This window comes from Macrobrachium nipponense, chromosome 21 (assembly GCF_015104395.2).
Source record: "Macrobrachium nipponense isolate FS-2020 chromosome 21, ASM1510439v2, whole genome shotgun sequence".
In the NCBI taxonomy this organism is placed as follows: domain Eukaryota; kingdom Metazoa; phylum Arthropoda; class Malacostraca; order Decapoda; family Palaemonidae; genus Macrobrachium; species Macrobrachium nipponense.
In genome coordinates, this window is record NC_087212.1 from 77582301 (window position 1) to 77608011 (window position 25711).

At 36.7% G+C, this 25711-nt stretch overlaps 1 protein-coding gene across 14 annotated transcripts in view; it reads left to right on the forward strand.

The window, feature by feature from the left end:
- Nucleotides 1-25711, forward strand: part of LOC135198187 (oxidation resistance protein 1-like) — a 1642352-nt gene that overhangs the window by 1443049 nt on the left and 173592 nt on the right. For 13 of the 14 annotated variants that reach the window (XM_064225746.1, XM_064225738.1, XM_064225737.1 and 10 more), the window contains 2 exons: nt 4370-4579; nt 20085-20332. In XM_064225746.1, coding sequence (XP_064081816.1) covers nt 4370-4579; nt 20085-20332 — 458 coding nt within the window. The remainder of the gene's footprint in view (nt 1-4369; nt 4580-20084; nt 20333-25711) is intronic. The other variant, XM_064225743.1, reaches the window with a different exon arrangement.

Below are 25711 nucleotides of genomic sequence, written 5' to 3' on the forward strand. Positions count from 1 at the left end.
TTATGCATTTCAGTATTTTAAATTTTTTTATTGTCCTCACAATTGTTATGTTTCTTAGCCATATAAGTTTCAAGCTCTCTAGTCGTCTTTGGTAACCTATTTGCCTGATGGATGGAATTATGTCCTTTCTTAGTTTTGATGACCAAAACTGTACTGCATATTCAAAATGAGGTCTCACTATTGATGTGTAGACCTGCAGCACTGTTTCTTAGTTTCTGTATTTGAACTGCCTCTTTATGTATCCCACTAGTTTCTGTGCCTTCTTTTCAGCTTTTATGCTCTGTTTTGTGGTTTTTAATTCCTTGATGATAATGTCTCCAAGGTCCTCCTCTTGTTCTTCACTATTTATGTCATTCCCAAGCAGCATGTAGCTGTCATGACGGTTGTTTGTTCCTATTTGTAAAACTTTACACTGATCCAAGTTAAAAGGCATTTGCCATCTTTTTGACCACTCCTATTTTCATTAGATCGTTTCTTAAACTTTCCACTATATTTGGGTCTGCTGCATTTACACCTTGTTTGGTTTCATCTGAAAATTTGGCTATCCTGCTAGTTAAGCCTACATCATTATCATTAATGTATATAAAAAAACAAGAGATGGCCAAGGACAGAACCCTGAGGAACTCCGCTTGTTACATCTGCCCATTCTAATTCTTCACTATTTATTACAACTCTCTGTTTTCTGCAAGATAGCTAGTCTTTGATCCAGTTTGCTATTTCTCCAACAATTCCTAAAGCTCTAACTTTTCTCATTAGTTTCTTGTGTGGAACTTTGTCAAAGGCCTTTTGGAAATCTAAGTAGAGTATACTTATTGCTCTACTACTGTTGTAAATACCAAGCATGTTATGAAAAAATTCCAAGAGGTTTGATAGGCAGGATCTATTTTGTCTGAAACTGTGTTGGCTGTTTAGCAACAAGTTGTTTCCGTCAATGTGATCCACAATTTTATCTGCAACTATGGACTAAAAAATCTTACAAACGACCAACATTTATAAACTGGGGGCACATTACCCAGTTTCCATCCTTTTGGTGCCTGTCTTTGTTCTGCCCTTTTTCTGTAGAGTTTATATAGGTGAGGAACTATCTCCTCTTTTAGCTCTTTAATTTCTCTTGGATGAATCCTATCTGGGCCAGGAGATTTGAACTTGAGTTTGTCTATTTTCTTTTTAATGTCGCTCTTCTGTGAATGTTATTTTGTCCAACAGTTCTGCCCCTTCATATTTAATAGCAGGTTCCAGTATTGGGTAGTCTCTTCAATTATGAAAACACTAGTAAAAAACTTATTCAATAACTCTGCTTTCATGGTAGGGAACTATTCTATCTTCAGTGGAGTGTTGAGGAATAGGAGATTTTTTTGTCTACCATCATATGTAACTTTCTACTCTTAAAACAACCAGATCTCAGATGATACAGTAGTTTGGAAAACTGAGTATGACTAAAGTTGCTCAGTTGTTAAAGTAAGACTTTAGGAAAAGTGGTGATAAGAATTGATTAAGTTTTCGGTGTTAAGAGCATTATTAGGAGGAATAAACTACCTAGATGTAAATTGAGTTTACAAAAGAACTTAGTCAAAGGGAAGTGGTTGGAGATATATCATCAGCCGAGGTACAGGAGGAGGGGAAATTTTGATTCAGACAAAGTATCAGAGGTTGGGAGCATCAGTAGCAGAAGATTGCTAAGCAGAGTGAGAGAGAATAAATAAAAAATCCTGTCTCTCAAGGCTTCAGAATGAGAAAGAATAAACACAAAGTCATGCCTATTAGGAGGTTCTGGTGTAGAATGGTCAAACACACTCTTGGAAGCTCAAATTTCCTGACTTCTCTTACTTTGGAAACTGATTTGTCAGTGGATTTACACTTGGTGAGGAACAGACAATTTAAATTTTTATGAAAAATATCTTGTAATTTTTGGGAAAGAGAGTGCAACCCTTTCAAATCTATAGGTACTCCGCCCAAGTGGAAAAACAGAAGAGGTTGTTAACTGGGAATAGGCTGCCTTAGTCTTAATTAATTTTGAAGAGATTTCGAAGATACCAAGCTCAAGCGCCTTGCTTGGTAGTGGTCGTGTACATAACTAATAAAATAATACAATTGAAAAACTTGGCACAATAATAAAAACTTGAAGAATAATTGGAGGAACAGAGATACAAAGTAACAAAAAGAATTAGTAGGAAGGAGGAAAAATGTAAGTACTGTACTTTAACTTAAAAAAAATAACAAACAGAGAGAGAATTGAGAATATGTGTACTATATGAAATAGGTTGTGTGCAAGATGGTTATTTTCCCCACTTTGGAAATTTATCCTTCCATAACAAAACAAGACAACAGTATTGTAATTTTGGAAAATGCTTAATCAGTTGTATATTTATGTATTCAAGGGATAAGCTGCAGTAAGGCAAAATTTTGCACTTTGTGTGAATATAACGTTTGATGGATGCAAAGCCCATTCTTTTTTCACTAAGACACAAAAGTGTGAACTCTTACAGTGATCTGACAAACTTTAAATACATATGGTGTTTTGGACTCAGATTCATCATTCCACAACAATTCAGTCTATACTGTACTCCCTCCAGAAGAGTAATAAAAGGACATGGCCGCCCATGTGATTATAAGAATTCTTCATTCTTCAAGTATAGAAATAGCACCAATATTTTGAGGACTAATGGACTTCTGGTTTTGTGGTAGTCATATACAGTACAAAACAAAAAAGCAGTACACAGTTTGTCATTACAGTGTGTGTAATTTTTATTAATTATATTGATCATCTGATTTTTAAAAACCTTTCTGTGTGATGTTTATAGTTTTCAAGGGGTTGTCACATTGTTTTAAAGCAGCATTTGCCCTTGATTTAGATTCTAAGTAACCTTAGTATTAGTTTGATGATAAAATATTTTATATGAAATTTACACAAAAAAGTAAGTTACACTGGGTCATTTTTAAAATTGTAATAGCCCATGTTGTTTGATAAGGAAAGATACTTCAGCAACTAATAAGTAGGTGTATTTTTCTCTTTTATTAAGAAGTTTTGCAGTATCAGTGGCTGATAAGCATATTTGATCTTAGAGAGTAAACGTCTCAAGATGCAAAGTAGTATAGAGAAGCATGCAGCTCAACTTTTTAGTGCTCTAGTTAAGAAAAATTTGACAGACTGTCTCCCAGGCAGAATTGGTTTTATTGTAGGATTTTACAAATAAAGATCACCTGAGAAAATGAGCCTTAAGCTATACATAGTTTATTAGGGGTAAGGTTACTGAGTCAAGGATTTTGACCTGATTTCAAGGCATTGCTTTTGAAAATCAGCTGTCAGTAACGCTACATTACATTTGTATTTTCAGTGCAGAAGTGATGAATTATTTTATTTTATTTCAGCATGTCAGGACACTTAGGGTTTCATGTGATGAAACAGATGACCATTGTATTATCCATGAAATCTTAGAAAATGACTCCATTATGCATGATTTATGAATAAAAGCTACAAATTATTCTGTTTTGCTCAAAAACTCTGTAAAGTTTTATATTAAGTATATTTCATGTAACTTAACTACAGTTTTTCCATTTTATACCACTACATATTATTTATGCACTTTCCACAGCTACTGTATCCCATACTTTTCACTGTATTCCAGAATGTCAAACCATTATCACAATACTGTATGTTGTTGGTGGATACATAAACTGCTTTATTCCAATTAATTTAATATAGATGGAAAACGTCTCCATTGCCAGTGACATTTTACAACACACCTACCTTTTTTCACCATTGAGTAATAGAGAATTAATGACTGTAGATATTGGATCCTTTTCTAGATGAAAGAGTTTTGGACCTCATTTTTCCCAAAGAAATTAGAATAGTCTGAGCTTTTCTTTCAAGTCGATGCTCATTGACTGGAACTTGTTTAAATTTATTTTTAGTTCTGTATGGTACTAGTTTATTATAGAATACTAACTTATTATGCAATACATAATGTTTAACCTTAATCATTCTGCACTTGAGCATCTTTTAAGTAGAATATTATATACACTCATAAGATTAAGTGAACAGGTTGGCTGTGAACAGGATCCCATCACAGTTTACTTCTTTGATAATAAATGGTTGGTAGGCTTTTATGCATGCTTTATGCAGTTTAAACCAAGGAGAAAAATCTTGAATGAATCTTCTTATGGATTCTGGATGTATGAAAAATGATTTGTGCTGGATTGTGTGACTGATCCACAGTATTTTATTTACATTTCATACTTTTTATTGGTGAAATTAGTTTATATAAATGACATAAAATTCAGTACAGTATCATTCAAGATTTTTTTTTAATATTTGCAACTGCTTGTAATCTTGGTGAGCTTAGCATGGACTCTTGTCTTGTTACTGCAGTTCGCCCAAATACCTGGTTGACTTCAGTAGTGGGCTATTCGCTCGCTCCCCCTCTGATTCCACAAGCTCCCTGCGGGATGTATCGGAGCTGGACACTCCCCCAGGTTCCTTTGATGGGTACCGTTTAGGCCAGTCTGTATTTTACCGCAAACAGTCCAGCCTGAGTAGTGAGAAGGAAGAGAGGAAAGGCATACCCATTTTTCAACCTGGGTAAGCGAGGAATGAAGGGCTGATTGGGCACATTGTTTTTCATAATACGTAAATTGTTTCGTATTTGAAATTGTACTTGTATTATTAGTACTACCTGTTGCATGCTGGTGCTCTGTCCTTCTCATGTATATTCCTCATGATCATTATATTTAACTTCAGAAATGCTTCTACATATGTATTATTTTGTGTTTATATGTTTATCTTTTTTTTTTTTTTTTAATGGGTACACATTCTCTGTAATGGATCTTGTCTGTTTGTATTAAACAGCACATATATGTCAAATACTTGAGTTGCTTTATCTTTGAAATAGACTAAGTTCATAATTTAAGGAAAATTGGATATGTAATTTACTCTTTAGGCACGTTTTTCAGGGTTAAAAGAAACCCACAAGATTACCGAGTATAACTTGTTTACTTGTAAGTATTTACATGGTATTTTACTTAAAACTCGAGTACTTTCAGGCCCTAACTTGAGAAAGGGCCACAGTTAGGGCCTGAAAGTACTAGAGTTTTAAGTAAAATACCATGTAAATACTTACAAGTACTAAACAAGTTAAACTCGGTAATCTTGTGGGTTTCTTTTTCCACCTTTAGAAGAAAACTGAAAAAAGCTATTGTTTGGTTTTTCATGGTTGTTGTGGGGGTGGGAGGTGGGAGGGGGATTTTGCATTAGCATATTGTGCAGGCTATGCTATTTTTTCCATTAAAGCTTAGATAGTCCCACGCCAGTGCAATTTTACTGGGTCTTGAAGTTTTGAGAGATGCTTATTAACTTAATTTACATTAGGTATAAAGCTTATGTTTACTTAGTATCATGAGCAGCAATATTACTAAGTGGCCTGAGTTATTTGGGTAATAAATTAATTTTTGGACCAATAGGCACTTTTTGACTTTCAGCAAAGATAGCAGTGACCACTGAATAAGGCCTTGGTAAGCACTGTAGTTGTAACCTCAGTCTTTCTCCAATTGCTTATTGGTATTTAATTTCTGCTGATAAGTTTTTTGTTAAGTTATAAAATACTCATCTATTACTTTTGAGAGAAATATCTATTATACTAGAAAAGTTTACATTCTTCATTATGTTGAACAGGAGCTTTAAAGGAAGCTAGTACATGATGATCTATGTTGTCTGTCAGTATGTAAAATGATAATTATTTTCTATGAGTATTCTTTGCAGTATGGTACTATACCTTTTAATTTGCTCATGGTAGGTATTTTTTTTTCCAGCATTTAGATTGTAACAAAATTTGCCTTCATGATAACAGAGCGCCAGATTTTGGCATAGCTGCTGAAATAAAGTGAAGGTACTTACAGAAAATGGAACATTTGTGTAGGTTTTTGACAAATCTACCACTTGAGGAAAAGCAGATGAAAGTTCAGAAAACATATAGGAAGGCAGTAGGTTACCCACTTAATATGAGATGCAGAGCTTGATGCCTTAAGAACAAGTGAGGAAGCATACAAACAAGATGCTTTCAAAAGCATGACCAGTAGTGAGGAGAGTGGGCAACCTTTATATAGAATTTCAATCCAGACTGGAAGTAGAAGTAGTGGTATTGATGACATGAAAATGCTGATTCATCTTTACATTAGGAATGGTATTTGTGTGGCTGCCATCTTCCAGATATGGGAATGGCACTTGATAGAAGAATGGATAAATGTCAAGTAAGGAGCTGGTTTGGCAAGAATAACACTGAGCTTTTTAAAAAATATGCCAAGCTACTTTGTATTTTTTTTCCAAAATTCTGGTAGATTTGAGCTGTTCAGTTTCAAAATTCTTATACATCTTTATGAAGTTTAAAGTAGGTTTAGATCAAGTGATGGAAAGGATAGGACACTTGGAAGCACTGAAACCAAACTACGTATGCAGTAACCAGAGGTATCCAAACCAACCAGATAGTATCATCATACATAAAATGAAAATACATAAAGGTAATCTTAAAATTGCCAGATTATGGAAATGTTGATTTTGCAGAGTTAACATATGAGTATACAACAAAGTTCATTCATAGAGAGGTTAGGAACGGGATAGATAATGGAAGAACATTATCCTAAACTGAATTAAGGTACAGTACACTAGTTGATGAATTAATTTTATTCAGCTTTACAGAGAAAAATAGAACTGCAACCAAAGAACATAATTAAAATGGCATTGCAGCAGACTTCAGGATTCTGTTCTAGCACCGAATGCTGTGTAAGCTGAAAATCAGAATAAACTGAGACATCATTGAAAATCATAAGAAAACCTTATTTTTAATCCTTTGGGTGTCTTGAGAATAACATAACCTGTATTTTTGTTGTTGAGTTTTTATAACAAAAAGCTCCAAATTATTACCATTCTGCCGTTTTGGAGCCATATTTCTTCCGTTGGATGGGCATTGTAAACCCGGAACATACGTTGTAGCCCAGAAACCATTTTAGATAAATGTATTTGAAGAGTGTTGTAACCTCAGAACAGCATAAGCTGAGTCAATCGTAACCTAGGGACTGCCTGTATTTAGAAACTTTTGTATCTGCTTAAGCTTTGATAGAGGAATTCTGAAAATAGATATTAAAGTAGGGATGATTGTGATAATGTAAGTTGCTTTTTTGTTAGAATCTTTGGACTAGAAAATACTTCTTGAACTGTTGTTGTAGGTGCTAAGGTGCTATAACAAGAGTGTGCAAATTAAAAGAGCAGCTAACTTAGCAAACTAGAATAATTACTTCATGAATTGTATGGGAACAATGTTCTATAGGTATTACTTCACTTGAAAATTTATCACAAGATAGATAATTCTCAATCTTTAAGATAAATATGCATTATATTTGCATATGTGAATCATTCATAAAGATTATGAAGGCCATTAGGCTAGCCTAGTCTAACATTGCATATCTGCACCAAAATGATTACCCTTGCACAGACCTGATGACCAGACCTGCAGCCAAAGCCACTCCAGCTTTCATCAGTGGAACTGTTCAAGCTTTCATGATGATTTCTCCTCTTAGTAACTGGAATTTGGAGCAGAAGAACCTTGGCCAGAGCCATGCTAAGATCTCATCTCTAGTATTCAGGACTCTAGCCCCATCTTTTCATTTGTGCACAAGAAAGAGAAGTCATTTAAGAATAGGGCACTTCTTTTTAGTGAGTGTGTGAAATGCAGGTAGGGTCAATTGTATTGGTGCAGTGTGCCAGGAACAGACCTGCTTTCAACTCTCCATCTTGCTTCCTTTCTCTGCTTGGAGTTTCTGATGTTCAGGATAATAATAAAAGATCTCTAGGTTGACTACAGGGATTTTAGTAAGCCAGTTACACTCAAACCTTGGATTTCATACACCCCTGGTTTTCATACGATTAGGTTTTTGTAGACTTTTTTTCTGATGAAATTTTGACTGGTTTCATACATAGTCCTGGATTTCATTGGTTTCATACATATTCTCGGATTTCATTCACCCAGAAATGCTCCTTTCAGAGCCCACCTCATGACTAGGTCCTGTACTGAGCACCCTAACCAAAGCATCCCATGTTCTCGCGTAATCCATTCTGCCTATTTTTCTCGTTGAATGAGCATCAACTTGCACATTAGTATTCTGCATCACCCCATGTGTTCTTTGTGTTTTGTGCTTTTTATTTGAGTGCAGCTGCTAAATACAAACCATCATGAGGCCAAAGAAAGTTCCGAATGCCAGCCCTTCTTTTAAAAATATGAGAAACACTATAGAATTCAAGAAAGAACTTGTAGCAAAGTATGAAAGTGGTGTACACATGGCTGATCTCACTAGAATGTGTGGCATGTCTGTTTTAACAATCAGCTGCATTCTAGTGAAGAAAAAAGAAATCAAGGCAGCTGATGTTGTGAAAGGGGTAACATCTTTAACAAAAAAGAAATCTCAATTGGTCGAAAATGTCAATAAGCTGTTGGTGTGGATCAACGAAAGACCGTTAGCGGGAGATAGTGTCAGAAACAATAATTTGTGAAAAGGCAAGGATGTTGCATACTGATCTCAGTAAGAAAAGGCCTACAACAAGTGCTTCTGTTAGTGATTTTAAGATCAGCAGAGGCTGGTTTGAAAAATTCAAAAAGGGAATGGGCTTACATAGTGTCGTAAGGCATGGGGAGGCTATGAGTTCTGACAAATGTGCCACTAAAGAATTCTTTGATGAATTCAAAGAATATTTAAAGGCTGAAGGATTCCTCCCTCAACAAGTCTTCAATTGTGATGAAACAGGTCTCCAAAAAAAAAAAATGCCAATGACCTACATCATGCAGGAGGAAAGTTCATTGTCAGGACACAAACCTATGAAAGATAGGCTAACTCTCTTGTTCTGCAGGAATGCCAGTGAGGATTTCAAAGTGAGGCCCCTGTGGTGTATCACTGAAACTTCCTGAGTGTTCAAGAAATAAATGTTATTAAGAATAGACTGCCTGTGATGTGGAAGGCTAACAAAAAGGTTTGGGTCACGAGGCAAATTTTCATTGAGTAGGTCAATGAATTGTTTGGCCCAAGTGTGAAAAAAATACCTCCAGGAAAATGAATTGCCACTCAAGTGCCTCCTGGTAATGGACAATGCTCTCGGCTTGGAAGACCAGTTGCTAGATGAATTTAGATTTATCACGGTGAAGTTCTTGCCCCCTAATACCACTCCTTTGATCAAGCCCATAGACCAAGAGATCATTTCAAACCTCAAGAAACTATACAAAGTCACTGTTTCAAAGGTGCTTTAAAGTTACCTCAGACACTGAATTGCCCCTAAGAGCATTCTGGTAGGAACAGTTCATTATCTTCAATTGCATGAACCTTATAGATAAGGCTTGGCAGGAAGTGACCTCCAGGACAATGAACTGTGCTTGGAGAAAATTGTGGTCAGAATATTACCTCAAGAAGGATTTTGAAGGATTTGAGGCTGACCCTGACGACCCTATGCCTGTTGTGGAATCTGTTGTGTGTCTGGGGAAGTCCTAGAGCTTGGATGTGAGTGGCAAAAGTGTGGAAGAGTTACTGGATGCCCACAGGTAAGAGCTAACCACTGAAGAGCTGCAAGGTCTTCAGCAGGAACAGCAGCAGACAGCAGATGAGGAATCAGAGGAGGAGGAAGAGAGAGGGGGTAATGTGCCTACTGCAGCACGTTTTCTAAGTGGAGTGACGTAAAAAAAATTGTGGAGAATAATCACCCCAACAAAGATGGTGTAATCTTTGTCTCCAACATGTTTATTGACAATGCTTAGTTTCACTTTGGGCAAATTTTAAAGTGGCCAAAAACAAATGTCTCTGTTGTGCAACAGGGGTCCAGTGACTCTCAAGCTGGTCCTGGTGCCAGTAAAAATCAAAGATGGGAAGTAACCCCAGGTAGAGCTAGTAAAAAAAAGAAGTAACCTCAGATAGATCCATGATAACTGAAGTCCTGGAGAGGGATTCCTCTTCCAAACAATAACCTCTCCTCCTCCCTCGCCCCTCCTCTTTGTCTTCCATTCACTAACAAGTCTTCCAAAAAGGCAAGAGTGATGTTAAATGTTCATTTATTCATTTTATTAGTCATTTATATTTATTTCTCGTTGTTTTCTGTATGGAAAACTGTGTTTATTCCCAATAAAATGTACTTTTGGATATCATACATTTTGGACCTCGTCAGACGTTCTGGAGCAGATGTTCCACTGTACTACTTGAGAACTGAATAAGAACCATTAATTACAAATATTCCTGTTTGTCGTCCTCTCTTCATCTTGGGTTGATTCCATTTGGAGGAGAACTGGAAATATGAATTACTTCATTGGAAGTTTAAGGGAATTTTCTTTTCTTCTTCGGAGATTAGAAAGGCATATGTAACTCCAGACACAGATCTTTAATGGATCTTGGATACTGAAAAGTAAAAGGCTAGCTTCAGTAACTTTAACATAGTTGTGGACACCACAAGACAGAGAAATTACAAATACCATGATGGCTGAGCATGATGAAGCCGCCACTGGCAATTTTAAGCAGGATCTGTGATGTTTTCAATCTGAAGAGATCTGAAAGGTAAGGAAAGAAGTTGAGTCTGAGACTGACTTGGTAGAGAGAGAAAATTCATTCCTGTTCATTGAAATAGTGGTTATTGACATGACTGTCCTAAGATTGCTAATCACTGTTTGGCAAACATGATAAAGTTACATTTATCTTTAGCTCCTACATTAACCATTCCATCATTCTGGAAGTAAATTTACAGTTATCTTTAGCTCCTACATTAACCATTCCATCGTTCTGGAAATACCAGACCTTCTAATTGGAGGCTATATAGTAGAGTTTCAGTCTCTTCATTGGAACTCGGGCTATCTCTAAACCATGTAGTTCTACTCTCAACCTCTATCAGGCAAATTGGAACCTTACGTCATTCAAGATTAGGCCCATGAAGTCTTTCCTCCTCTATGGCCTTTCAAGTACAGTTGGAGATCACCATCTTAAAGGAAGACGTTGGATGTCAAGACTTACATGATACTCTTAAGACACTGGGTTTGTATTTTTTGCAGCCAGTTGTTATGTTTTTTGTTTTAAGATGATTTCTAAATATTATACATACATACATAAAGTGTTTTAGGATGATACTATAAGTACGCAGAGCACATCTAAAATATGCGAACCATCGGGAATAGCAGGGAATGTTATGTTTTCATCTGCTGTACGCATTATTTCCTTACGTACATACTAAGTATATTTTCATGACTAAATACATTTTTTTTTTATGAAAAAAGATTGATTAATTTTCAAATATTATAGTTCTGTAGTAAGTTAAGCACCACAAAATTTGAAAAACATAACTTGTTTTTCTTAAAAGATGCTTCACCCAAGCCAACTTTCTGCAGATAAACAAATCTTATGATGCTGTGATGTCTTCTTGGACAAATGATACTCAACACACTACTGGCTGTCGTCTGCAGAGCAGCCAATCCAGGAGCAGCATTCATTTTCCTTGTCACTTATTAGCTGTACACTTGGCATTGATCGGTTGAAACCCAAGTCCCATCTCATGAAGATGGAATTGTTGGTATTGTGCATCTCTCCTTCATCAGCCTCACTGCGTAGAAAGTTACTGATATACGCAGATGTAATTGTGAAGCTGTGTTTTACATATCAACAAATATCTGTGTGAATCATGCCGAAAATTACTTTTTTTAAAAGTGCCCTGCTCCTTCTAAGGCTTCTGGCAAATAACCTAAAAGAAAGAAGTCTCTCATAAACCTTGATGAGGTGAAAGTTCTCAGTATGTTGAAGGAGGGCAAAAGTTTCACATCAGTTGGCCACCATTTTAATATAAATGAGAGCACAGTGAGATACATTAAGAAAAAAAAAAGTTAAATCAGAAAAATGTAAGTACACCTACTTTGGTACAGCAAAAGTAGTGTTGACAGTGTGAGATAAAACAATTGTATGGATGGAATCTGCACTTGCATACCAGATCAAGGACTGGCATAAGAAGAACATGCCCCTTGACTCCAACATCGTATGCAAGAAAGCGAGACAGCTCTACAAGCACCTATCAACTGGTACGGAAGCAGCAACGTAGAGGAAGAGGAAGGCGATGCAGAAAGGGAATTAGAATGCTTGGCCATTGATGAACCTGCACCTGAAGAAGATGAAGAGGAAGAGAGAGAACTGGGACCGTCATCAGCTCCCCAAGGTTTTCAGACGAGCAAAGGATGCTTTCACTGGTTCCAGAAGCTGTTTCATTTAGTCTGTTTCCCTACATGGGGAAGCAGCATCAGCTAGCAAAGAGGCAGCCGGGAAATATCCTGAGGCCTTCAAGAAAATAATCCAGGAGAAAGGATACCTCCCAGAACAGGTGTTCAATGTGAACAAGACTGGCCTGTTCTGGAAGAAGATGCTTTCCCGGATGTACCTTATGAAGGAAGAAGCCAAAACCTCTTGCTTCAAGGCACAGAGGGATAGGGTTGCCGTCCCCATGTCTGGGAATGCGGCTGGTTTTATGCTAAAACCAGGCCTTATTTACAAGGCTGCAACCCCAGGGCACTCAAGAATAAGAACAAGGGGTTGCTCCATGTCTTCTGGATGCATAATCCCAAAGCCTGGATCACCAAAGTCTTACGGAGTACTGGTTCCACCAGAGCTTCATTCCTTAAGTTAGGTAATATGTGGGTGACTTGGACGTGGAGTTCAAGGTGCTGCTAATTTTGGACAATGCTGGTGGCCACCCTCTTGATCTTTATTACAAGGGAGTCCAGCTTAAGTTCCTCCCTCCCAACACCACCTCTCTCCTCCAGCCTATAGACCAGGGTGTGACCCGTGCCTTCAAGGCCTTCAACACCAGGAACTCCCTCCAGCACCTTTTGATGCAATGGACCATGACAGTGAATTTACGCTGAAAGAGCGTTGGCACAAATTCATGATTGCCTTGTTTCTGTCTGTCATCAATCGGTCACTGAAGGACAGGTAGAAGGAAACCCTGAAAGTATGCTGGATTAAATTCTGGACCAGACTATGTCCATAATTATACGGGCTTCTCTCCTGAGGAAATGCAGCATTCAGCCGTTAATAAGGCGGTCCAGTTGGCGAGAATTCTTTATAGTGAAGGCTTTGACGATATCACCGAGGATAAAGTCAGCACCCTCATTGATGCCCAATCAGACACCCTGACAGACCAGGATTTGGAAGACTGATGAAGTTTGCCAGCAAGGAAGAAGCCACTCCAGGTTCTTGAGAGGAACAGGAGCAGGAGGAGGAGTGCCTGACTTTTGAATGCCTGTCCCAAATTAGGAGAATGATCAACGATGCTCAGGAGTTTGTTGTGACAGGATCCTCATATGGAACACTCCCTAAAGTTTTGAAATATCCTTGATATGGCATTGGAGCCGTATAATCAAGCCCTCACCACCTTGAAGAAGCAGTGACATTAACCGCCAATCACCATGTCATCACACGTATCCACAAATCCAGAGAACGCGAATACGGGGACCCACTGTAATGATATTTCAGAAATTAATGTGTACAGTAATAGGATGATATTTTAATGTATATTTGATGTACGATGGTATTTTTAGGGATACATTGGTGTTTACACATTCAAATTAGACAGTTATAAACATTTTTAGAGGGTGGGTTCTAAGTACAGTGGTACCTCGAGATACGAAATTAATCCGTTCCAAGGCGCCTTTCGTATCATGAGGTTTTCGTATCTTGGACCACATTTTACATGTAAAATGGCTAATCCGTTCCAAGCCCTCCAAAAACACCCTCGTAAATTTCATAATAAAGCTAAATTGACCTATAAACAATGAAATACTACAACAATTTGGACCATTCAATACATAAATTAATAACGTACTGCTAACTACCTGTAAATAAAGTGTATTAGTGTACATGGTATACAAGAAATACTGTATGTATGTAGTAAAATGTGGAAGCTTACCTTTTGAGTGAGGCTATCTCCGAAAGTGGCGACAGAGGAGGAGGACAAACGGCAGATACGTACGTACGTACATACACTTAACTTTACGAAACATAAAAAAATGTAAGGAAAACTAAACTAAAATTTACAAAACACATTAACAAAACTGTAACACTTAACTTTACAAAAAAAACTAAAAAAAAAAAAAAATAAAATAAAATCTTTTTTTGATTTGTATTTTTTTTTTTTACTTTTTTATACGTTACGTAGTGTTTTTTTTTTTCTTTTTACAAAATTTCAACTTCATCACCACTTTCAACTTTCTGTTTTTTAGTATCACTTGGTTCTTCCTTTTTACTTACTCCTGCTAATACTAAAGGCTTCTTTAAAAAATAACTATCCAAGGAAGATTGCTTCTGCCTACTTTTCACAATGTTCCTGAAACGACTCAGGCAAACGTCATCGAACTGCGCAAGCATACGACCTGTGTGAGCCTTTTCGGGGTGTCATTTTTTTACAAACAATTGCACTTTATGAAAAGCGGCTAGAACATCCTTAATTTCTGCCGTTGTCATAGGGTTGTCCTCCTCCTCCTCGCCGCTGCTTGAGAACTCCTCTTGAACGACGTTATGTTGCATGGCCTCCAAACTCCTTCAGGTCATCCGTCGTAAGCTCCTCTTGGTGCTCCTCGAGAAGGTCGTTGATGTCGTCCTAGTCGACGACCAGCCCCATGGACTTGCCGATTGCAACGATCTCCTCAAGATCTGGTTCCAAAACAGTTTCGGGATCGTCAACTGTTTCTGAATCTGCAGCACCAGCTTCGCCCACATTGACTCCCTCGAAGTCTTGGGCGGATACAGCATCAGGCCAGAGTTCCCTCCACGAGGAATTCAAGGTTCGCCTCGTAACCTCCTGCCAAACTTGGTCGATGAGTCGGATGCATATGACGATGTCGAAATGTTCCTTCCAAAATTGACGCAAGGTGAGGTTTGTGGTATCGGTGATGTCGAAACATCTCTTGAAAAGATGTTTCGTATACATCTTCTTAAAGTTCGATATCACTTGCTGGTCCATGGGCTGGAGGAGAGGGGTGGTGTTAGGCGGAAAATAAAGAATCTTGATGAAGGAATACTCCGCTAGGATATCTTCCTCGAGGCCAGGAGGGTGGGGAGGGGCATTGTCCAACACCAGCAAACATTTCAGAGGGAGGTGCTTCTCTTCCAAGAATTTCTTCACTGTCGGGCCGAAACACAGATTTACCCACTCCGTGAACAAAAGCCTCGTTACCCAGGCTTTCGCATTAGCCCTCCTCATCACTGGAAGCTTCTCCTTCAACACTTTGTGGGCCTTGAAGGCTCGAGGAGTCTCGGCATGATACACCAGTAGGGGCTTCACCTTGCAATCCCCACTGGCGTTTGAACAAAGTGCGAGCGTAACTTGGTCATCATCTTGTCGAACGTCTTTTTAAAGGCTTTGGCCGCTTTCGTGTCCGAGCTGGCAGCCTCCCCATACCGCACCACCAAATGGATACCAGTCCATTTACGGAATTTCTCGAACCACCCATGCGAAGCCTTGAACTCTGGTGTTGGCGTTGATGTCCCTTCTCCTCTGTCGTCTTCAGCCTGGGCAATCAAATCGCCGAAAATAGCACTGGCCTTGTGGCAGATTGCCGTCTCCGTTATCGTATCACCAGCGATTTCTTTGTCTTTTATCCAGACAAGAAGCAGCCGTTCCATCTCATTGTGCACGTGGGTCCTCTTGCTGGACAAAATAGTGATGCCCTTGGAAGGTGTAGCTGCTTTGATGACATCCTTCTGCTTAAAGATGGTGCCTATTGTCGACGGATTTCGGCTGTATTCCTTGGCGATCACACTCAATTGCATACCAGCTTCATACTTCTTGATAATCTCCATCTTTGTCTCCAAAGATAGCATTCGCTTCTTTCCGTGAATTTCAACTTTCTTCGGACCCATGACTACGTTATACTGTACATAATTTATGTATAAGTAGAGTAAAGTTTTCACACAACATGATAAAGTACGTATACTGCAACGAAATCACTAACGAATTTACGCTAATAAACGAAATCGTTAGACCGAACGAATACCGCGTGCGTATGATACAGATGATGCCGTGCAGTGGCCGAAGAAGCACGCCGCTACGTAGATGCTTCATGGGAGGGATGCTGACCAATAGGAGAGAAGGATCTCATGGCAGTGACTAGCATCAGGAACCAATGGGAGAGCAGGAGGATGGTGGCGAGTCTACTCAGTTGGCGGCGCGCGAGTTTCAAAATTGTTATCGGTGGTTCGGGCGAATCTCGGACTTTACAGAAACCTTTCGTATCTTGAAAACTTTTCGTATGTAGAGCCGTTAAGTTTTTGGTGTTAGCTTTTGTATCTCGAGTTTTTCGTAAGTTGAGCCTTTCGTATCTCGAGGTACCACTGTATTTATGGATTCTAGCTATTTGCGGTGGCGTCTGGTACACATCCCCCCTGAATAAGGGGTGTCCACTGTATACCGTTTATACTCGTGTAGCACGCGATCATATGTATCATGCGACCCCCAAATTTTCACCCTTAAAAAATTATTTTATCACTTATCTCGCGTATCATGCGAGTTGAGTTTAAAAGGCCAAATAATAATAGGCTAACCTCAATTTTCCTCCTCTTCATATATTGCATTATTTAGTTAGGCTAGCCCATTTTCCTCCATCTCTTTATCCATCCCATCTTCTAGTTAAGTTTAAAAAGTAAAAGAGAATGCTAAAAGTATCGTTAGTAATATTATACTTTTGAAAATGCATATAGCCTGAAACAGCTAATTTGCTATGAACATCTGAATCCTTTTTGCTTGCATTTCAACCATCGCATGATAGTGAAAAATTATCATAGTTATGTTACAAATGACGTTAAGGAAAATAGGACTGATATATTTTTACATTACTACATCCTTACTTGCTATGGAGAAAAGATCAGGAAGGGCATATACTGAGGAAAGAATGTTGATCTGCTAACGACTATTATCGTGCACAGCAACATGGATGAAACTCACAAACTTCAGTATAGTACCATCAAACTCTACCATAAACAAAATTTGAGAGAAACGTGTTTTAATCAAAACTATTGGGCATGAAAGAACACATTTTACTGTTTTCACTCCAATAAAAGACAAATATGTAAAGCATGTAGTATTCTGATGAGGTCAAGTGAAAATATCAAACGGAATCTGTTGATTTTTGTTTATGGAATCAACATGCCCTCAGCTCAGCGCCATCTACTAACGAAAAAAAGAATAAATTTCGTTCACAAACGATACGTATTTTGCCTTGGGAACACTTTGTATAGAGTAAAATAACCTTTTCCCATATAAAGACTATCTTGAGATTCATTTGCTCTAACCAGAAGCAAGAAAGTCGCTCTGATTTGAGTTCAATACAGGAAAACAAACTTAGCTCACAATCGCTAGATTTCCAAACTAAAACATTGATTTTATAATACAAACAAATAGTAATAAGTAAATACATATAGTAATATTATTGGATGCAGTGAAGTAAAGCACAACTTTTTAAAAGATCCTTGGAAAAGATGCATGTCCATTACGTTTGTATTTTATCATATGATACTAATGTGATTATTACATACTCGAATTTTATATCTCAAAGTATGATGTGACCCCCTTAAAATTAGCTCCAAAATTAGGTCTTCAAAAGTTGCATGATACTTGAGTATATATGGTACATAACAAGTAATTACAGAATCGGAGCCTGCCCTCTCCCCTCTCATGGATATAAGGGCACAAACACAGTGAGGTTATCTGCTAAGATGTTCCCGATATACGATTCCCAATGGTGGGCGGGGCTAGTCACCTATGTACACATAACAATTGAAGCACTACTGTGATTTAAAAAAAAAAAAAAAAAAAGGCTGCCGTACAAGTTAGAAACTATAGCTGCGTAATTGCTTGATAAGTACTTATATGAAACAATTTTAATATGAAAATATATTAATTTATTTCTCTCTGTTGCATCTGATTAGGGAAATTCTGATCATCTAGTTCATTGCCTTCAAGATCACTTCCTTTTTCTAATGTCCCATCCAATTCTTTGTAATATTTGGCATCTCTGAATATTTGCTTAGGACACCGCTTCAAACTAGTGTTGAAGTACAATTTTAATTTCTGTCATTGTGGTTTCTTGTTGGCCTATCTCTTCATGCTTGGAATTTTTCCATGTTGGTATTTCTCCCTGTTTTTGTGAGATGAAATCAAAAAGCTTTCTAATAAACAGCTTTTCCTACCGTTCCTCAAGGCACTAGAGGTAATTTTAAGAAGTAATTTTTACTCATTTACTGAGCTGATTGAGTCCTAAAGTTACTCTAAGTGGTATGACTTTCATCATATCCCACTAACTTCAAGGATCGTGAATAACCTTCTGTCTGTTTATAAACGAGCTTTAGTTTTCCATTCAGTCTAATGATTAATTTCTAAAACCTTCTTATAAAGAGGAGTATCTTTTCTTCCTCACATTAAGGCCTGCTTATTTTTTCATCATAGGCTAGATTAAGAAATTAAACTGCCAGTCCGTTTTAGCTTTGTAAAAATGATAATCTAATTGTGATTATGTGAAAGGTGATATATAATTGATTTTGTTCATCAGAGAGATTGGGAAGGAGTAAAGAGATTAAAGGATCCCATTAGGCAAGTATACAGGCTTTCCTAAAGTTTAATTTGAAAGTTACCACAGTGTTTGATTGACACCTGTCTTATGAAATTCATTCATGATACCTCATTTTCCTACCATGATGATTCATGTTTTGGTTGTAATTTGGATATTGCAATGATGAAAGGGTAATGACAGAATTATTGTGGCTACGTTAGAATAACATGGATTTTACATATTGAGATTTGTTGAAAAGGATATATGAATCTGGAAGTTTGCTGAAGTAATTCTCACCGTTAAAGTAAAAGATGGTCCTATGTCTACCAGGAAGGCTTCCTTGACTGTTATTTTAGGTATGAAAAAGGGGTCATTGGTGGTTTGGCAGTATGATGTGAACAGATCAGCTTTAAGAGCTAGACCTTTAAAGTGGCTGGGTCCTTACACCACAAAGGAAAATGGAGAGGTTAAAAGATTGGAGACAGGCATTGTGAAATTGACTGAAATACTGAAATTCTCCTGAGAGATGGGATGTTATTTTGAATTACTTTTGTTTTTGTAAAGGAGTTTGGTAACAACATCAGAAATATATTTTGGTGAAGGAGTAGTAGTATGTAGCTATAAGACAGTAGGGTTGGTGGGCTTTAGGTAACATGCTGGGGAAGAAAGAATGAGGTTATCAGAGATCATAATTGTGTCTGAATTAGTACCTAAATCTCAACTTAAAAGGCACACAAGTGATTTTTACTTCTGAAGGAAAACATAGGATAATGGCATGACCATGTGTTTCCTGAATGGCTTGTCAATTGTTATTGATACATCAACTGAATAGGTATAAGGTGACTCAAGTATATGACAGAGGGGTATTTTGTTGAAAGAAATATTGAACTATTTAATTTGTGCATTGTGAAAGGAATAAGGTAACCCATATTACTAAAGAAATAGTATGGTTATTGTTTTCTTTACCAAATTTCTTCACATACTTATTAAATACATAATGGAACATACCTGTTGCACTATGGATGGCATTTTGCATTCATGGAAAGCCACTGAGCTTTTTAAATCTGAGTTTTTTTTTTACTGCTTAGAAATATAAAATAATGTGTGCATCGCTTTAATTAAATGATTGTGGTTACTGTGCTGTTATTGCAGGTGAGATATGACAAATATAAGGACTTAAAGAATACTTTCAAGTGTAAATTTGTTGTTCCTCTAGAAAAGGCTTCGAGTGAGTGGTGGTTTTTAAGATAATTTTTTCTAGCTTTTTTTAATTTGTCAGTATTTATAAATATGTAATGTTTAAAAGTTACTTACAAAAAACCTACATGATTAATTCATAAAATTTCGCAATATTTTTATATTTTTATTTAGTAAAAGTTAGTTGTTTTCAATGGAGTTGATGGTACCTTTAAGTGCATATATCAAAATAATTCATTTTCCAGCTAACTTTCTTATTAAATCTACCATAGTAATTCATCAGTTCCCCATTTTCAGGCGGCCCTCTTTAGATTTTGCTCGAAGGCCTGGAAACCAGCAACCTCTGTCTGTCTCCTCACAACAAACACCTCCAAGTTCCTTAACACATCAGACCTCACCACAAGTAATGTCTCATCCAACTGGTGTGCCTATTACAGCAAATCAACAGGCACAGAAAAGAGCACAGTACAAAGATGGTCCCAAGTTTGGTCTCAAGAGTATGGTCAGTATGGATGACATGCCTGAGCTCTTCGCCTCATTTGACAGTAAGTGTGATATTTTTTTCATTGTTTCAAATGAATGGTGCATTCTGAAGCATTAATTTTTGGCAAAGTACCCATCAGCCTTGTCTTATGTATTTTATCATAATTTAGTTATGAAAAAGAATTGAATTGCAGTTACTTTTTATATGAATTGCTCACTATATTTATGATAATGGTAAAGACAGTTTTAGAACAATATGTATTTATATATTAAAAAGAGATTTAGAAAGGGGTGACAGGTAAATTATGCCTAAAACAATAGTTTTTTGGGTTAAAAATAACCTTGAAAGATACTCTTTCATAAAAGCACAAACAAAGGAAAGTTTTGTTATATGCAATTTCCAAATAATTGTGTTTCTCTGCAATGTTGTTCCCTAGGGACCAATAATAATATTGCCCAATTTACATTTAAGTTCATGTTAAAATGTATCATCAGGTCCTAAAATACAAAGCTGAACATTTTTATGGAAAGGACAGATTTGATTTGTAAACATTTTAATGCATTTTTACCCACCATTAAGTTGGCTTACTGGAAGGGGTATTCCATATAGTACATTGACTTTGATCCTCATTTTATAAGTAGAGTTAAATAGAGGCCAGTTTATGTAGTGATGAATTACCATTTGATAAATGAAGATCTACCAAACGTTAGCCAATGGTAAAGCTTTGTCTTACTCTACTATTGTACTTTGCTTTTTCTTAGACTTTAATGTACTAGAACCATTTTGATGAGGTTATTGATTTATTAAAGCTGTACAACACATGCTTTTAATTTTTTTAAGTCTTTACCATGAGTTCCGAAACAGTGGTTTTTTTGGGATAGTGTGTCGGTCATTTTTTAAGACCTATTAAGTCCAGATATGTACTGAGATTGATTTGTAAAGATGTTGCCAAAATACAAAATAATGGCTAATTATCAGCCAATGGATTCCATTAGAGGTTCAAGGTGATGGATGTGTGACATTTCATCTGATGTAGAACCTTGACCATAGTACCTGATCTAAACTCATTTTGTGGAGTGTGAAAGAGCTGGCCTTGTTTAATCATGACAGATGGATAAACCACTACAGGTAAATGATAGCTAGTTACCTAAGAATATTTTTCAGATATGTTTTAAGCGTGAAAAAGATACATTACAGTATTACTTTTTTTTTTTTTTTTTTTTTTGCTTTACCCTTCAGTAATACTGCAAAGGAAATGTTGTTGGTCGTGTGGAAATAGTAGTGTCTTTTTTGCAGGGAAATGGTCTTGGTCTGTGCAAAAACAGCCATAGAACTACTTGTATCATGCAGACCAGTTTAGTACTTTATTTGTTAACTCACCGGGGTTTCTCATATACATTATCAGAAGTTTTAAAAACCAACACTTGTCATGTATTTTGACCTTATAACAGGTGTTTTTATCATACTACATGGTGTGCTGATGCACATGCAAAGCTACAGTGAACTCAACATTTTAGAATCCTAATACATATTGTTAGTTCCTTGTTATGGGTAAAGAATTCTAGTGTATCAATCAGTTATTGCATTATGTACTGTATGCAATAATACTGTATTACACTTTTTCGCTAGGTAACATTTGGCCTTGACTTTTAAGTAGTGTGTACTGCTTATCTTACTACAGGATTGTTAAATATATAGGTTTAATTTTTAGTAAAATGCAGTAGGAAATGGAAATACAAATGGGAAATGAATGTTTGAAAATGATTTTTCATTGATAAGTAATGATGCCATAAATGATAAAGTAGTAGTACTCCACAAGTAATGGAATTGGTGCTTAGTATTGCCACCGTACTCTTACATCTAATTGTAGTGCATATCCAAAACCTGTGTAAGGCATAACAACTTGTGGAGAATGTGCTTGGGATGGGATAGGCTAAGGGCAACCGTGGCAAGATTTTTCAGTTCTTAATGCTTCATGGAGATGAGGTAGTCTAAGAGTTTTATCCTTATGAAACCTTAGCTCTGACACTTCTTTGAAGGTGTAGGTATCCCATTAGTATCCGCCTTATCCTCTGCCTGTAGCATACATGTACTACTGACAATAAGGTGATCATACGTTGACTTAAGCCAGTCACTGATGTCCTCATTCCTGACAGCAACTTTTTCTGCATATCCCAGTACATCATCATCACAGGTTGTAGTGTTTCTAAGCCAGTAGACTCATCTACCCTGGTGTCATCTAAATCTAGGAAAAGCTCTGCAGCCAGAATATACATGTGTACTAGTACAAAATTAGTCTTTGTAACAACTGTTAAGGCAATTGTTGATGTCCTGGTTCATTGACTGTTTGAGTCTCTTCTTCACTTGTCGGTAGACAGTACCTCAGCCATAGGTTGACCTGCGCATGGCCTGGAAGTGAAGTGATAAAGCTTTACACATGGTACCAGGATTTTAAAGGACCACATATTAGTAATTTAGCTTGGACAGGAAGGCAGTTCTTGAAATGACACAACTTGGATATCTTTGCATTTCCAACATCACTCTGGGAATGCTGCAAAGAATGTTTAGCACTTTTACAGTAAGCTACATAAAGCTCATAGAAAGTGGTACCACATTCATGAGATCTTGGCAGTAATGAGATATCTTGAACTTGTTCATATTATGTGTTTCATCTTAGTTCTAATTTTGTTTGGAAACGTAATGTGGAACTTTACACTCTTATTAACATTATATAGTAAACTAGATATCAGAGGCATCATGAAGTAGGGCTGGGGGGGACATATGTCCCCAGGCACAGCATTGAGGGGCGCCAAATTGAAGATGGGAAGACATCTATTTTGGGGGAAATGGGGTGATGAAACCAATAACTTAGAATCTTTAACTTTTTATGAGTTTTCAGTACGTATTTTATATTTAATGAAGATAGACTTCCTGTAATGTTCATTATATATAAATGTTGTTATTGTATTAATTACTATACTATCAAGTTTAATTATGTATTTATAAAATAAGTGGTTCACTGACTGTGAGTCAGTGCAAAGATGTTGGATTATTACCCCCATCAATCTAGTGTTACGTTTTCTTTCATGAGCATTTCTTTTTGTGCATAACGAACTGCAGACTACAATTATTATTTCTGCATTTTCATAAAGCTGAGGCTGATGTTATTATCAATTCACAAAGTATTTTATTTATTTGTCTTTTGCAATGAAAATATAGGAAGAAATTTTAATTTCTACAACTTTTTTTGTTCTTGAATGAGAAAGATGTCAGTCACAACAGTCAAGTTGTCTACACAGTTTCACAATTTTATACATGCCGTGAGAACCAAGGTATGAAAAAGTTGGCACAGACAGTAGCCACAGAGCTGAGGCCCCAGAGGTAGACTAAATCAATTTTACTAGTACTAGACTAGGAAGTGATTGCTAGTTTGTCTTAAGCGGCAATTACAAGAGTAAGTTTTGCGTGAGCACATCAGCACCTGGTATTCCATCATCTCAGCATGCTCAGGCTAGAATAATCATGATACATATACTGCTTAAACAAAGTCTCCATAATTTTCCATGAATATATACATGTATAAACATAACAAAAGAAAAAGTGAGTTAATTTGATTTCCTGTATATACATACAGTACTGTTAAGACTTAGTACATTGTAATAGAATTAAAAAAAGAAAGACAAATTTTTCTAAGGGCTATATAAATAATCCCTCAGTTCTTTTGGATATTAAGGAGTCGCTACCTGCAACCAATGGCTTGGAAGTGTTCAGTAAAATTATAGATTGCAGAATGCTGCTTAAAACATGAGATGCTCTGATCACTGACCCACAGGAATTACTTTGTTTCATTGTACAATATGGGGAAGAAATTGTTTTCCCAAACTATTGAGTTGCTCTTCAGATACTGCCGACCATAGCAGTATCAATTGCTAGTTGTGACTGATCATTTAGTAAGTTGAAACTTATCTTGTCGCATTTGTGAACATCTATGGGGCAAGAGAGATTGTCAGCTTTAACTCTATTAAGTGTAGAGCAAGAGAGCGCAAACAAAATAAATTTTGACGATTTGATAGACAAATTTGCGGCTGTAAAAACTAAAAATATAAAACTGTAAAGGCATTGTAACAAGTATCAATACTTAATGTCCTACAGTTAATTGTCAATCCTTTTCTTTGTTTAGGTTTTCTGTTATCAATAATCAATATCTGTCTAATTGTCTTTACATTCTAATACCTTTATACTGTTTTATTTTCTTGCATATGATTTAACCTAAGCATCCACCACTTTAATCTTTTTGTTTTCATTATTTTGACACATGTTAAACACTGCAAAGAATATTAAGGTTTATAGTCTTTACCACAAAATCTATTCTTTTTTTCTAGTATTAACTTCTATGCTGGCAACAAATTGTACATTTTCGTAATTTTCTTAGCCCCCTGCATTCCCTAATGTTTAACTCCTTCTTTAGTCAAATTTATTTAATTTGCCATTTGTCTTTGGTTATTAAGAGTTACTGGTTACTGTGATCGTTTACTTTATAATCAACATTTTGGAATTTATTTATGAGGGGTAATGATTAATTAATTACAGTGTATGTATTGTATGTAAAATAAACTATTTCAGTTTGCAAATTCGATTTGTGTTCTATCATTCCAGAATATTATTATGCAAATAAGAATGTTTTGTTATCAACACAATATATCTAGAATAACAAGGGCAAAAATTTCCTGCCAAGACTAGCACACTCAAATAAAAATAGTCCTTCCCACCCCCCTCTTTGGGGGAGCCATAAAAGATTTTCCCCTGGGCTCCAGCAACCCTCACGATGCCACTGTTAGATATCCCTCCAGATTGGCCTCTTGTATCAGGGTCTTCAATGCCAGTAAATAAGTTTTGCTGGTGGCAGTATTTTGACAGCGGCAACACATTTATTCTTTAGTTCTCATTGCTGACTTTAGCTCTGGGCCTATTACTGGGTAGCATGTGGACCTTTTGTAGTTATTCTAACTACATAGAGCAGCAGAATTGTTCCGTTGGTTGACCATCCTGGTGGATATTTTCTCCAGATTATCTTTGAATTCCTTTTTTGATACATATTGACAGCAAAAGTTACTTTTACAGAAGTGTGAAAATACACAAAATACCCAAATACAAACATCACATTCATGAGCAACAATTGAATACTGAACCAAAACAATTCTTAAAGAACTTCATGCCTACCATGGCATGGAACCACATAGAGGAAGCTCTCTGCTGATATGTAACAAATCCCATAGGGTTTATATATTCAGTCAAAAACTCATACATGATTACTACAGAGACAGTACATTTGTACTTGAAAAGGTGGAATATCTCTCATCTGCACATAGGAAAGCCCAGTTTCCTCAAACACCAGATAAAAGATGAAATTTTATGGTAAATCTTGTCAGCATTTTCATTT